Source organism: Simochromis diagramma, unplaced genomic scaffold (assembly GCF_900408965.1).
Source record: "Simochromis diagramma unplaced genomic scaffold, fSimDia1.1 OVJJ01000531.1, whole genome shotgun sequence".
In the NCBI taxonomy this organism is placed as follows: Eukaryota; Metazoa; Chordata; class Actinopteri; order Cichliformes; family Cichlidae; genus Simochromis; species Simochromis diagramma.
The window spans coordinates 1-14,230 of NW_024387353.1; the positions used below are offsets into that span (position 1 = coordinate 1).

At 40.0% G+C, this 14,230-nt stretch overlaps 1 protein-coding gene across 1 annotated transcript in view; it reads left to right on the forward strand.

Moving 5' to 3' along the window:
* Positions 1 to 2,067: 2,067 nt before the first annotated feature.
* The window catches only part of dysf (dysferlin, limb girdle muscular dystrophy 2B (autosomal recessive)), a gene marked incomplete at its 5' end in the record, with an annotated part of 91,212 nt that continues 79,049 nt past the window's right edge, over positions 2,068 to 14,230 (forward strand). The window contains 16 exon segments of the mRNA XM_040007057.1: positions 2,068 to 2,184; positions 3,144 to 3,235; positions 5,686 to 5,791; positions 8,838 to 8,936; positions 8,938 to 8,962; positions 9,629 to 9,885; positions 9,970 to 10,098; positions 10,227 to 10,289; positions 10,425 to 10,475; positions 10,613 to 10,643; positions 11,836 to 11,951; positions 12,097 to 12,223; positions 12,318 to 12,421; positions 12,559 to 12,627; positions 12,720 to 12,763; positions 13,115 to 13,197. Coding sequence (XP_039862991.1) covers positions 2,068 to 2,184; positions 3,144 to 3,235; positions 5,686 to 5,791; positions 8,838 to 8,936; positions 8,938 to 8,962; positions 9,629 to 9,885; positions 9,970 to 10,098; positions 10,227 to 10,289; positions 10,425 to 10,475; positions 10,613 to 10,643; positions 11,836 to 11,951; positions 12,097 to 12,223; positions 12,318 to 12,421; positions 12,559 to 12,627; positions 12,720 to 12,763; positions 13,115 to 13,197 — 1,513 coding nt within the window.

Sequence of the window (14,230 nt, forward strand, 5' to 3'; positions counted from 1 at the left end):
CACATTTCATTAAAATGTTTGTCAGTGTGGATAGTGTAGGATAGATAGGGGTGACTGCATAGACTTTTCTGAAGGCCTTTACTGAGTTATTACAGTGGGGCAAAAAAGTATTTAGTCAGCCACCGATTGTGCAAGTTCCCCCACCTAAAATGATGACAAGGTCAGTAATTTGCACCAGAGGTACACTTCAACTGTTGAGCGACAGAATGTGAAAAAAAAAATCCTCATGAATCCACATGGTAGGGATTGTAAAGAATTATTCGTAAATCAGGGGGTGGAAAATAAGTATTTGGTAAATAACAAAAAAATACAACTCAAATACTTTGTAACATACCTTTGTTGGCAATAACAGAGTGTCAACGTTTACTATAGGTCTTATACCAGGTTTGCAACACACAGTAGCTGGTATTTTGGGCCACACTACACACCATGCAGATCTTCTCGAGAGCAGTGATGTTTTGGGGCTGTCGCCGAAGCAACACGGACTTTCCACACTCCCGCCACAGATTTTCTATGGGGTTGAGGTCTGGAGACTGGCTAGGCCCACTCCAGGACTTTCAAATGCTTCTTACGGAGCCACTCCTTTGTTGCCCGGGCGGTGTGTTTTGGATCATTGTCATGTTGGAAGACCCAGCCTCGTTTCTTCTTCAAAGTTCTCACTGATGGAAGGAGGTTTTGGCTCAAAATCTCACGATACATGGCCCCATTCATTCTGTCCTTAACACGGATCAGTCGTCCTGTCCCCTTGGCAGAAAAAACAGCCCCATAGCATGATGTTTCCACCCCCATGCTTCACAGTAGGTATGGTGTTCTTGGGATGCAACTCAGTATTCTTCGTCCTCCAAACACGACGAGTGAGTTTATACCAAAAAGTTCTACTTTGGTTTCATCTGACCACATGACATTCTCCCCAATCCTCTGCTGTATCATCATGTGCTCTCTGGCAAACTTCAGACGGGCCTGGACATGCACTGGCTTCAGCAGCGGAACACGTCTGGCACTGCGGGATTTGATTCCCTGCCGTTGTAGTGTGTTACTGATGGTGACCTTTGTTACTTTGGTCCCAGCTCTCTGCAGGTCATTCACCAGGTCCCCCCGTGTGGTTCTGGGATCTTTGCTCACCGTTCTCATGATCATTTTGACCCCACGGGATGAGATCTTGCGTGGAGCCCCAGATCGAGGGAGATTATCAGTGGTCTTTGTATGTCTTCCGTTTTCTGATGATTGCTCCCACAGTTGATTTTTTCACACCAAGCTGCTTGCCTATTGTAGATTCACTCTTCCCAGTCTGGTGCAGGTCTACAATACTTTTCCTGGTGTCCTTCGAAAGCTCTTTGGTCTTGGCCATGGCGGAGTTTGGAGTCTGACTGTTTGAGGCTGTGGACAGGTGTCTTTTATACAGATGATGAGTTCAAACAGGTGCCATTCATACAGGTAACGAGTGGGGGACAGAAAAGCTTCTTACAGAAGACGTTACAGGTCTGTGAGAGCCAGAGATTTTCCTTGTTTGAGGTGACCAGATACTTATTTTCCACCCTAATTTACGAATAAATTCTTTACAAATCCTACCATGTGAATTCATGGATTTTTTTTTTTCACATTCTGTCTCTCACAGTTGAAGTGTACCTCTGGTGCAAATTACTGACCTCTGTCATCATTTTAAGTGGGGGAACTTGCACAATCGGTGGCTGACTAAATACTGTTTTGCCCCACTGTATTATGCTTATTCAAAGTTGGAGTAGATAAGGACACAACATTTTCTTTTCTATTGTTAAAAATATTTTTTTCCCACTAATCTGATTTTTAAAAATTTGTTTTTATAAGATGGCTATGCTCATAAATGTTGGTCAAAACTTTACTTTGTAAGTAAAGTTTGCACTACTTAGTTGCGCTAATAGCAGAGCAAATATATTTGACACACAGGTTTCTAACTTAAGTTGTTGGTTACTGCAAAAAGGAGATTTTCAGTTTTTCCGAGATGGCGTTAAAAATTATTTTTCTCATTTCTGACACAACTTCAGGTCAATATCTGTATTGACCTGAAGTTGTTAATATCCTAAGTTGTAGGATTATCTTCATATAGAAAAATTACAAACATTACATTTTCCATTTTCTATATCTGTTTCAGGGTCCAAGAAGAAGACAAAGGTCATCAAAAACAATCCTAACCCTGTGTGGAATGAGGTAAGTCCCCCATTAAGCCACAAATTCATCAACCAATCATCTGTTAAAGTTCCTAAGTGTGTGATAATGCAATGTCAAATATTAAGTATATTTTAATTATTAATGTGAGAATAAGTTATAACCTAATTTAAAAGTAAGGCATTGCTTGGTAAAGGACTCAAAGTGGAAAATGCAGGATGAGTCCTCCTCTTGCATACAGTCCTGGAGTCCTCATCAAAGTGAAGCATCCATAGATTCATATAGAAACTCAAAATACAGACAAAAATAACTGAAAACAAAAAAAGATCTAGTAAAGATATAAAGATAATGTTTTATTTGTTAGAATGGCAGCAGCCTTGCAATTTAGGTAAGTCTGTTGTTATGGTACATTAATCTACCATTGGGTCCTAACAATGCCAGTTTTGACTGCTTCTTTATTCATATCTGGTTGCAACATCAGGCCGCTCAAAGTGAGTAAAACATTTTCTACCTGAAAGTTAGATCTGACTTGGAAATTTGTAATAATTAACATAATTGCTTAAGATAGAAATTTGCTGTATGTAGTCAGCAATTTGCAATTAACATGAAAGTTAACATTAGCTAACGTTAGTCAGAAAAAAAACCTGTTTGATTTTACTTACACAAGCCTGTATGAATGATGTTTTGGGAATTGAAATCAACCCTGAATTGGCTTTCCCCTGGGTTAGCTTACCACCTATCTAGCATACCCTAAAAACACATTCAGTGCATTTAGTAAGTTTGCAACATTACGAGCTGGTGAAATTGTGACAACATCTCTGTATGAGCAAAATAACCAGACAAAAAAAATTATTTGCAATTTGCAAGTACTTCACAAATATAATGCAATAAAGGTGCAGTAAGGATATTACAAAATATCATCATTAAAATGTTCTGCCTATAGGATCCCATTTTCACTCTTTTTTTTTTTTTTAAACATTTCTTTCCTTTGTGTCCGTCAGGGTTTTGAGTGGGATCTGAAGGGGATTCCTCTGGACTCTGGAGCTGAGATTCACTGTGTTGTTAAAGATCATGAGAAAATGGGGAGAAACAGGTACTCTGTGCTGTGCTAATTATATGCATTCAGATGTGGCATCAAAACACTGAAGAAATATACAAAATGACCCTGAAAAAACTTCTTTAAGTAGTTTTCCTTTTATAGGCAGGCAAGTGTCTCAGATGGTGACAGATCTTATCATTAGAGATTTCCAAAAAAAAGAGGCATAATTGTTTTAACCCCTTAGCAGTCCTACAAATTTAAACCAAATCACCCTAAACCATCCAATGTACCGTGGGCGGTACGTCCGACTGCTAACAGGTTTTAAACAAGAAAAATAGATCAAACCCATAAATACAACTGAAGAGTAAAAGGGAAAGGTCTGTTTTAAACTCCAAACGGGCTATATTTACTTTTAATCTCTCATCACTGGCAGCTGTTTGTAAATCATTTTAAACCTTGTCCTGGCCAACAGACAGATAAAGAGGCGATATGTACAAATCACCCCTGGGATAATAAATTTAGGATTGTCATACTATGTTTGACTAGATGGAGCTGCACATTGTCACAGTAGAGATGTGGCCAGAGGACCCCTCAGTGGGTTATTTTTGGATTACTTCACTCGATCAAGATGTCACACCAGTCAGTTCTTTCGGAAGGGAAGGGGCAGGAACGAAAGAATCAGGTCTTCCCCTCATTGTGGTATTTATTCTGCCAAATTCCCACCCATTCGCTCTCTGTTGTGCTGAAAGATGAATGGATCCATAAATCAGCCACTCAAATTACAGTGGAACTTGACTGTGTCTCAGCTCTCAGCATAAATCCATTATCGTTGTACTAAGTATTTGTTTTCTAAAGAGCTTCAAGAAAAGCGATTGGTCGTCTTTAAGTTTCCTGAAGACGTTTCACCTCTCATCTGAGAAGCTTCTTCAGTTACCAACTACTGATCATGTGCCTCACCACATGAGCCAAAGTGTGAAAAAAGGCATGGGTCATGAGTTTTCCAATGAAACCATTGTGAGACCTTGCTACACCCTATCATGTGACTTATTGAGATCACCTAAAGCAAGATGGGATTGGGGGTTGAGGCGCCTGTGGAAGGGATCTCAAAACCGCGTTGTAGGTGGCAGACCACCTCCTCTAATCAAAGATGGTCATTCACAGTGGGGATAGATAGCCTCTTGAGGGACAACTCCCACTAGAGTTTAAATGCCATTTGGTTTTAGAACTGAAGGAGTTTCTCAGATGAGACATGAAACATCTTCAAGAAACTTAAAGAAGTCAAGTCACTTTTTGTTTCATAGCTGGATAGAGTACCATGACCTGGATGACTGAGAACTTACACAGCATTTTTTTTTTTTTTTTTTTTTTTTTGTCGGTGATTTTCTGTTCACCTGGACTTAATGTGTGAAGTACAAATTTGTCATTTTGGGGTGTATTTGCTTTACCATGTTCCTTTGATCTCTCTAGGCGTTACAACTTTGCTTGACAATGTTGTACAGTAACAAAAATAACCACCAAGGTTGGGGAATAAATGTTGTAAGATGTCAGAAAATGACTGTGAATGGGGAAACAGGGAAACTAAGAGTTTATCAGAGACTAGGCACAGGTGCAACACTGTTAGGGTCATGTGGTAAGAGCCGTAATTCAGTCCTTGAAGTCTATAACAGATGGATATCACCAAATACTGGGTTTCCTTCTTTGAGAGGCTTTGCCAGATAATGCATCTCATTATTGGAGACTTTGGCAATGGCATGCATGCCTCCTCAAGAGTGTTCGTGCTTTGGCCAGATGTTGGGAAGAGGTTTTTTTGTTTTGTTTTTTTTAACGAAGGAATGAATTTTGGGATCATAAGCTTTTCTTGGTTGTTGCTGAGCTGGTTAGTGCATTCCTAATTTTTAAGAATTTACCAGTCCTAAAGTTTTCTCTCTCTTTCTGATATGTTTATTTGATTTTTTTCAGCCCAATGGTGGCTGACATATTAGGATGATCTGATATCGTCGTGTTGGTGTTGTTCCTGGAACAACATTTACAACATTGCAAGTGACCAATCACATTGTTGTGACGTTATTCTTTTGGCGCGCCAAGCCATTCGTGCATTTATGAAATTCCAATGTTGCAAGGACAATATCAATTCTGCTTAGCGTTTATTAAAGGGTTAGGGTCAGGGTCCGTTGATCGGCGGACAGAGGCGGTTTAAGTACAGTTTTTTGTTTTACCGGTTTTTCCCGAAGTCGCAAAAGTATGACGTCACAACATTCTGATTGGTCACTTGCAATGTTGATCCTGGAACAACATTTACTATGTTGATCTGGGAACAACACCAACACGACTATATCAGATCATGCGACATATTAATGTTGTCATTTCTTTGATTCTCATACTGGGACTTCCAGGGAAAATGTACTTGGGATCAACTCCAGCTGTGTCTTTAAAGATGTTATTTTGTAAATAACACAGTTGTTTTTAAGATCCATCTCTGTGTTTCTGGTGTGTGTCTCTTTCAGGTTTCTGGGGGAGTGTCGGCTAGGTCTTAGAGATGTGCTCAACTCTCCCAATTTCGCCGCCACCTTCACCGTCTCCTTGCTGGACACCAAGAGGAACAACACAGGGGTGAGCACACGGAACTGCACTGACTGATTAATCTGCAGTCTAACTGCGTCACAAGTCGATTATAAATGACTCCAAGTTTCCTCTTTTGAGCTTAAAATAAAGTGAGCAACATTTCTGAATCATAGTTGATTTGTTATTTCCTTCTTTGGGATCCTTAATAAAAAAAAGAAGAATCAGAAACACAAAAATGTCTCTCCACAACAAATAAAATGAACTATAAATAACTGCAATTGATTTTATTAGATGGGTTTTTTGCTAATCTGCTGACTAAGGCTGATCAGGTCTGTAATGTCAAGAAAAATGGTCGACAGGTGGTTAGTGGGTGGGTCTTGGACTTGATGAGGCACTGATGTGTTCATGTGCTGCTGGGGAAATCCAACATGGATTTTCCGTTTATATTTCTTGTACTTTTTTGTTGGAAAATATGAACTCATGAGTTCAAAATTAGGCAAAGGTCTTGCTGGAAGCAAGAGATGTTCTTTATGTTTTTCATCTTTTTCCGTTTGTTCCAAGTGTGTGAGCATTACTATTTATCTTATATCAGCAAGGTTATGTCAAATTTAATTAACTCTAGTAAGCACTGGTACCACACTGCAAGAAAGTCCTAGCTTGCATGTTCTCTCCGTTCTGCATGTATTCTCTGAGGGTCCTTATGGCAGCTGGGATATTGTATTCTAGGTGTTTTTTTTTGTTTTGTTTTTTATTATTGTCATTGAAAAGACACCTAGAATACAGTATCTATTACTGGCTAGTATTGCTGGAGCCTTTTTCTTTTTAAAAATTTAAACAAAAAAAAACACTTCTAATGATGAGAAACCTTCAGCAGCTGATGGTTATTCAGTGATGAAATGCTTGATTTTCTTTTTCCTCTAATTATGCAACATTGCTCTATGGAGACCCACATTGACATAATACAGGTGTAGCCTAGAAAACCAGTCATCACAGCTACTGGTCTAACCCAACACCAACTAAAATAAAATTATTCAGTAGTTTTAGTTTCCAAAAAAGCTCAAACTCAAATTGGTCTTTAAGAAGAAGATGCAGAAGTATAAGATCTGGGCACGCACACACACACATGCACGCACACACCTTGGCAGCCAAACCTATAGCAGCAAATGAAACACTGTTCTCTTCCCCATCCTTGCTTCCTGAAGCCAAAACAAAGTCTTCCTGTCACTGTCAGACTGGACCTGATTGATGCCACATACATGTGCGCACACCCACACACACACTGTATGGTATGTACAATGTGTGATTTATCAGGTTTTTTCTTCATTAGTCATAGAAAGCAAACTCTGTTACAAACAAAAATAAAACTAATATTGTTTCTTCAAAGATGTCTTGATGCATCTGCCCTTACAACTGTTTGCTTCCACAAACAAAATCTTATACAGATTCAGTGAGATAGAGCCAAGAAATCAAGAAAAACATGTCAAGATATTCACATTCTTAACATCTACTCCATAGAAACTGTAGTCTGACCAGAGTTGGACACGCCGAGTCTGATGAGTTTGTTTACAGAAACATAACAGCTTATCACTTAAGCTGCTTTTTCCTGTTGAAGGAAACAGTAGAAGCCACCCCTGCTACCACAGAGTAACTCATCTTGATTACAGTGTGCAGGAAACCGGTCTTTTCTGGTGGTGGTGGTGGTGAGGTTAAATGCCACTTTGAGTTTGGGTAGAGAACTATAAGTGAAGAACGGTGGGCTCGTCCAGGATTTAAACCAGGGACAAATTGCACTTTAAACTTGAACCAGACCAGTGAAACGGTTCTTTCTGCCAGTGTGCAGAAGTTTAACTACATATTTAATCCCTGAGATATCTTATATACAAAAGTGAAGTACTATTTCAACTGAAGGAAAGTCAGCACAACTCTTTGAGCTTAAACTAAACTACAGAAATCTATAATTGAATTACTTTGGTGAAATACAAATGGCTACAGGGGAGGTCTTCATCAGTAGGAAAAGTTGTAGCTTATACAAATAAACTATACAATTACACAATTAAAAGTCCGAATATTATGTTCTCCTTTGCATTTTCCGAAAGCGATCCAGTGTCCCAGACTGGAATCTTTGCCAGGCCGAGTCATGTTTGACACCCCTGCCCTAGACCAATGAGCCACATGTTTTATGCATAATTTGTGCTGAGGTGTATGATGAAGTGAAATTCTCTAAGTTTAATTAAACCAACTTGTAGGGCACAAAAAACCCCAAAACAAATAAAACTGCTAAAAAGTGCTAAAAAAATAATTGCAGTTCCTCAAAAGGCCTGTAGAGGCACTAAATAGAAGTCACGACTTCCTGTCTTAAAAGCTTAAACTTAACAGCATTAATCACAGCCTGGTTTAAATAACTGTTTTGGCCTCATTGGATAGTTTCCACCACCAAAACAACTGAACACAGAGTGAAATGCTTTTATAACTCAGTCTTGCATCAGTTTTAGTAAATCTGAAGGTAGGGTGGCAAACTCTGTCTCTAAGCCTAACCCGGATGATACAGATGAATAGCATGGGTAGCATAAAGGCCACTGCAGTTAAATTACTTATTAAGTGCCATCCGCTGACCTGCTCTTCCATCATCTTTTACTGTACTTTCTCCAGAGACGTATACAAGTGTCCTATGCATTCACTTTCTCTTTCTCTTTGCTTTCTTATGTATGATTAGTTCCAGCTGAGTGTGCACCTGTTCGCCATCCTCTCGTTATCCTGCCTGTGTATTTAAGTCCTCAGTCCTCAGGCCACAACAACAAATGGTCCTCTGTTTGTTGTTGTGGCCTCCACATTTGCTGTGTGTTCTTGCGTAAGCACCATGTTCTCTAGCCATGTCATGAAATGTTGAGTGCAAGATTTTTAGTTCTAGTTTATCTTTTCTTTGTTTTCTTTCAGCGTTCATATACCTAGTTTTAGTTTGTGTTCTCCAGCAATAAAGCTGCCACCTTTAGTTAAGCATTTTGTCTCCAAGCCCTGCGTTTGGGTCCTACATTCTGCCTGCCACACAGCCAAACATGACAGATCTTCTACAAGTTGTGTTTTCTGCCTCCCATAGGCCACGCTGACCCTGCAAGTTTCCTACCTTCCTCCTCCGGGATCGGCTCCGATGTTTCAGCCTCCTCCCCAGCTGGACCCTCAGCCTCATAACAATCCCTAGTGTGGAGCTGGACACGGTCACAAGTAACCTCAGCGTGTCATATAGTGAAACAATAATTGCAGTGGTGTGAAAAAGTGTTTACCCCTTTCGAGATGCTGTGTTACTTTTACAGCAGATGTAATGACACACACACACACACACACACATTTTGGTCAGCTGACCACTCCTGGGGGGGGTCACCACTGTTTCAAATTTTCTCCATTTGTGGGTAATGTCTCTCACTGTGGTTCACTTGAGTCCCAAAGCTATAGAAATGCTTTGTAACCTTTTCCAGACTGCGCGATCTCAATTACTTTGTTTCCCATTTGTTCCTGAATTTCCTTGTGTTGTGGCTCCATGTCTGGCTTTTCGTCTACACCACTTTGTCAGGCAGGTCCTATTTAAGTGATATCGTCAATCACATTTTCACACAGGTTTTTTCCTCCTTTAATAATAAACACCTTCATTTAGAAACTGAACTGCATTTTGTATTTACTTATTATCTTTATCAAATATTTAAACTTATCTGATGATCTGACACATTTATGTGTAAAAAAAAAAAACATACAAAGACACTGGAAGAGTGCAAACACCTTTTCACACCACTGTATGTTTTTTTTCCCCTTCTTCTGTTTCCATTTGCCCAACCCAGTGTCTCCATTTTGTTAGTTTACCCCAAGATTTATTTCCTGGGACTACTTTCTGTGCAGTGATCTCTCTGGATACTTTGGGCGAGGAGGATACAGAGAGTATGATGATGCTTGAGCCCACAGAGGACCAGGGAGCAGACGATGGACGCTCCATGGTGATAATTGGTCCTCAGGGGCCCCCGGGCCAGGAATCCCCCACCGCCCAGACGCCCAAGCGTTCACCGCCATCCTACCACACCCAAGGAGGGCTGAGGAAGAGGAGGAGAGGAGCCAGCAGTCAGCCCAAACAGCTACCCAACAAACCACAGGATCTACAGGTTAGTTACGATACTTAAAAAAAGACACATTAAAGGAATACTTACACTCCATACATGTTGCTGTCCACACGTGTCCTCTTCCAGATTCGTGTGCGGGTCATTGAGGGACGACAGTTGCCGGGCATCAACATTAAACCTGTTGTTAAGATAGCAGTTGCCGGGCAGTCCAAGAGGACCCGAATCAGAAAGGGGAACAACCCAGTCTTTGATGAGGTGAGTAAATGTTTTTGCCAGTATGCTTGTCTTGATAACTTTCTTTTTTTGCACTACACTGCTTTTTATTATAACTTTACATGTTACTTTTTACTCAAACTTCAACTTGCATTTATTTCCCTCCACAGACTTTCTTCCTGAACTTCTTCGAGACACCCTCAGACTTGTTTGACGAACCCATTTTCATCACTGTGAGTGTGACGTTTTTCTCTCTTTTTTTTTTTTTTTTTTATTTGTTTACCTTGAATAAATCCAGCGTGTGGGAGAAATTCAACACTATCAGCGTTTCTTATTTTTATCAGAGTTATAATCGTTCTCTTTTTCAGGTATGTGACTCTCGTTCGCTTAGAACTGACGCCGTGATAGGTGAATTCAAGGTAAGAGCTTTAACTCGAGTCTATGATTTCTATGAATATTGGACTGCGGTGTACTGTGATAAATTAGGAGGGGGGGCACGTGTGCTTTGGAAATTAGAAGAACTCAAACATCTGTCTCTGTGTTCTGTTTTCCACAGATGGATGTGGGCACCATCTACAATGAGCACAGTGAGTATATGGTTGTATGATTTAAACATTTTTAGGTGTATTTGCTTGAAAAAGTTTAAACAAAGATCTAAATGCTAAACTGTAAATTATGTCAGATTGATCATCAGTCTGATGACATTTTTCATTTACTTAGCTTTTAGCCATTTAGTCAGGCAGCTAGCATTCTCACCTCACCTCACAGCAAAAGGGTTCCTGGGCTTATTCCCTGACTTTTTCCCTTGTGTTAGCTGGGAAAGGCTCCAGCATCCCTATGACCCTGATTTGGATACGTGGTTATGAAAAAGGATGAGTGAAGAGCTGTTCTCACACATTGGCACTGCTGCTGTTCTACACAGCAACCTGGCAAATGAAAACTTGACAAATGTTAAAACGGTCTTTAACCTGCCAGGTCCAAAGACTTTGATGATAACAGATTGAGTCAGGGTGCAAATGCAGTTAACTGTCCAGTGTATTCAACACTAGCAAGTCAGAGTCTTGTGTGCTGCCTACTGCCTGTGTCCATTTAGCTAAACCACACATGGAGTATTTCCAGGTATGAAAATGTTTCTGAACCATTAGATGATGTCACCCACTGGTTTTCTGAACCACTTTTTGAACCCATTGTGGTAATTGTTTTTGCTGCTGCCACTTTGTTTTTTGGACCAGAAATAACGATATCTGGATAAGAAGTTGGAGTGCGAAGTTATCAGCTAAAGCTAGCAAGCTTGGATGGACAGCTGTATTCATAGACCTCACAAGCTGTAACATCTCACTTTAAAGGGTCCAGCAAACATTTATACAAGTGTTAAGAGAACAAAAAGCAAAACAAAACATATTTGAATGTATTATCATTGACTGTCAGGGACAGTCAAAATTTAAATATTTGAAGATGTATTCATATTAGTGATACTAATGTGTTAAAATCCATTAAGTCTGTCAAACAATGATGCTTACAGCTAAATAGGAATCCAGGGTGATGATTGTATATAATATTTAGAAAATCAAGATCACTTTTTGGTCCATGTCAATCAGAAAGCTAAGTTTTTTTTTGTCACATGCCCCACGGGTTGCAGCTTGGTGTCATTATGTCTTGCTTTGTGTGAGAAAGGATAACTGTGAAAAGTTTCTCCTGACGTGTGTCAAAGCTGCTTTTGTTTATCCTGAATTTACAAGCTTCTGGCTTTAAACCTCTGTCTTCCTCCCCTCTTTTCAGGGCACTGCTTCTTGAGGAAGTGGCTTCTGCTTTGTGACCCTGACGACCTCTCTGCTGGGGTCAAAGGCTACCTGAAGGTCAGCTTGTTTGTCTTAGCAGCTGGAGATGAGCCACCGGTGAGTTTCATACTCTTTTACAAGATAGTCCTAGAAGGCTATGAGGTCAATCAAGTAACATGAGTTGTTCTATTTTTACATGGTTGTGCTTTTTCTGTGCAACTCATTATCACAAGTGAGTATTTGTACTTTAATGTGATTGCAGGCTGATAAACGTGAGTGTGTGGAGGATAAAGAGGATATAGAATCAAACCTGTTGAGGCCTGCAGGTCTGTCTTTGAGAGGAGCCTCGTTCAACCTGAGGATCTTCAGAGCTGAAGACCTGCCACAGAGTGAGTCTCTGTTGTTATTCTATGCACATTTGATAAGCTTGAAAAATATATATATATATGTATAAAGATTCCTAATATGCTTCTCTGTCTGAAGTGGACGATGCCTTCATGGATGGGATGAGGCAGATTCTTGGCTTTGATAGCAACAGGAAGAATCTGGTGGATCCTCTGGTGGAGATTCACTTTGCTGGCAAAACGGTGCATATGACTCTATAGAAGTTCATTACATTGACTAAAATGATTGTTAGTCAACAACCAAATAAAATAAAACTGGAAAGCGAATACGTTTTTAGTTAATAAAAACAAATGTGGATTGTCTTGTTTTTCGTTGTCAGATTTGCACTAAGACTTTGGAAAAGAATGCCAATCCACAGTGGAACCAGCGCCTGGCCATGCCAGTCAGAGTAAGAAATAAAGACAGACAATTCTTGTGCCAAGAAGTTGTATTTTCATTGACACTAGAAAGTACATGTTTTTTTTTCTTTCTTCTTCCCAGTTTCCTTCCATGTGTGAGAAGATGAGGATCAGAATTCTGGACTGGTGATTTTCAGCTAAAATCTCCCTTTCTCACATTTGTTCATCAAACTTAGCATCATTATCAATATTATTTTGACCTCTTTAAAAGATGGGACTGTTGTGGAGACCCACACCAAAAAATAGGGGTGGGCAGTTAATTTCCCACACGAGGAACTGGGACTGTTGTGCAGTGCCACACCAATAAGCTGAACTCAGTTGTGCTCAGTATTAACTTTATCTCTTTATAAGTCCTAGTATTTCATGTAGAAATAGAAACATTAATTATCCCACCACGCCCTAGTGTATAAGATACATTTTGACCTATGTCATTTTGACCTATGCGCTTTGCATCCTTCTATGGCTTTCTCATTTTAGGGATAGAGCCAGTCACAACGACGTTATCGGCACCACCCACCTCTGTATGTCCAAGATCTCCGCCCCCGGAGGAGAGATAGATGGTGAGTAACAAGTCGCAACCAGTCTGAACTAGACTCTACCAGATCAGATTAGGCTGGTTCAGGCTGGATTTAAACTGCACCAAAGTGTTGAAACTTGCCTGGTTTGATTACTGACATCCAGTGATAATCACACAGTTTGAAGTGTTTAACATCACATTCAGCTCTGCCTGAAAGCAGTTAGCATTAGCTTAGGGAAAATGCCCAACCTGTTTTAGAGATATTTTCACCGAGGTTTCAGCTGATCATACAGGTCAAAATAAGGTTTTTGTCAACTTTAACTTCAACTTTATTCTTGAGCCACAAAACTATAAAAACCTTAGTTCTGTCTTCTATTTATATAAATATGTGTAATTTGACCGGTTTAAACATGAGTGAAACAGCACTGTCTACACTGACAGCCTGCAGCCTGCTTCATTTTGTTTCATGGATTATCCTTGTGCTAGTTATTACCAAACAGACCTGCAGTGGTTGCTGCGGTAAAGTTTCTGGGGAGGTGTATGACAGACTACAATGAAGTTCTACACCCTACAGGGTAAAAGTGAACACAGTACTATAGATCAAACACTGAGCTTTATTCGGTTTATTTTTTTAACACGTCAGCTCAGGAAATGACCCAGTTTGATCGGTGTGGTTGATACTCCCTCCAAACACTTAAGCTATTAACTTAGTACCCTCAGGAGCTGCAGCCTGAATCAGTAGATGCATCTGTTAGACCTTAAACAACTTCTGCCACGGTGTGTGTGTTGTTACACCATTTGCTCACACGTTTACTTGAACAATTAGACGTGATAACTGTTTGTCTCAGGTGCTGCTGTCTGTGTTCACAACAGACTTTTCCACTCTCTCTGATGAAACTTTTGCTAACCTTGTTGACTGTGTGCTTCGACAGCAGTTCTACTGGATAAGTTGTTTTTGAATAAGCAAAACCATCCTTACAAGTGGTGCATATTATAGGATTTCCCTTCCCACTTTGTTGTGCACACAACACAATCAGTATTACTGACACTTTTAAAACTGAGATTTTGACTGTGTT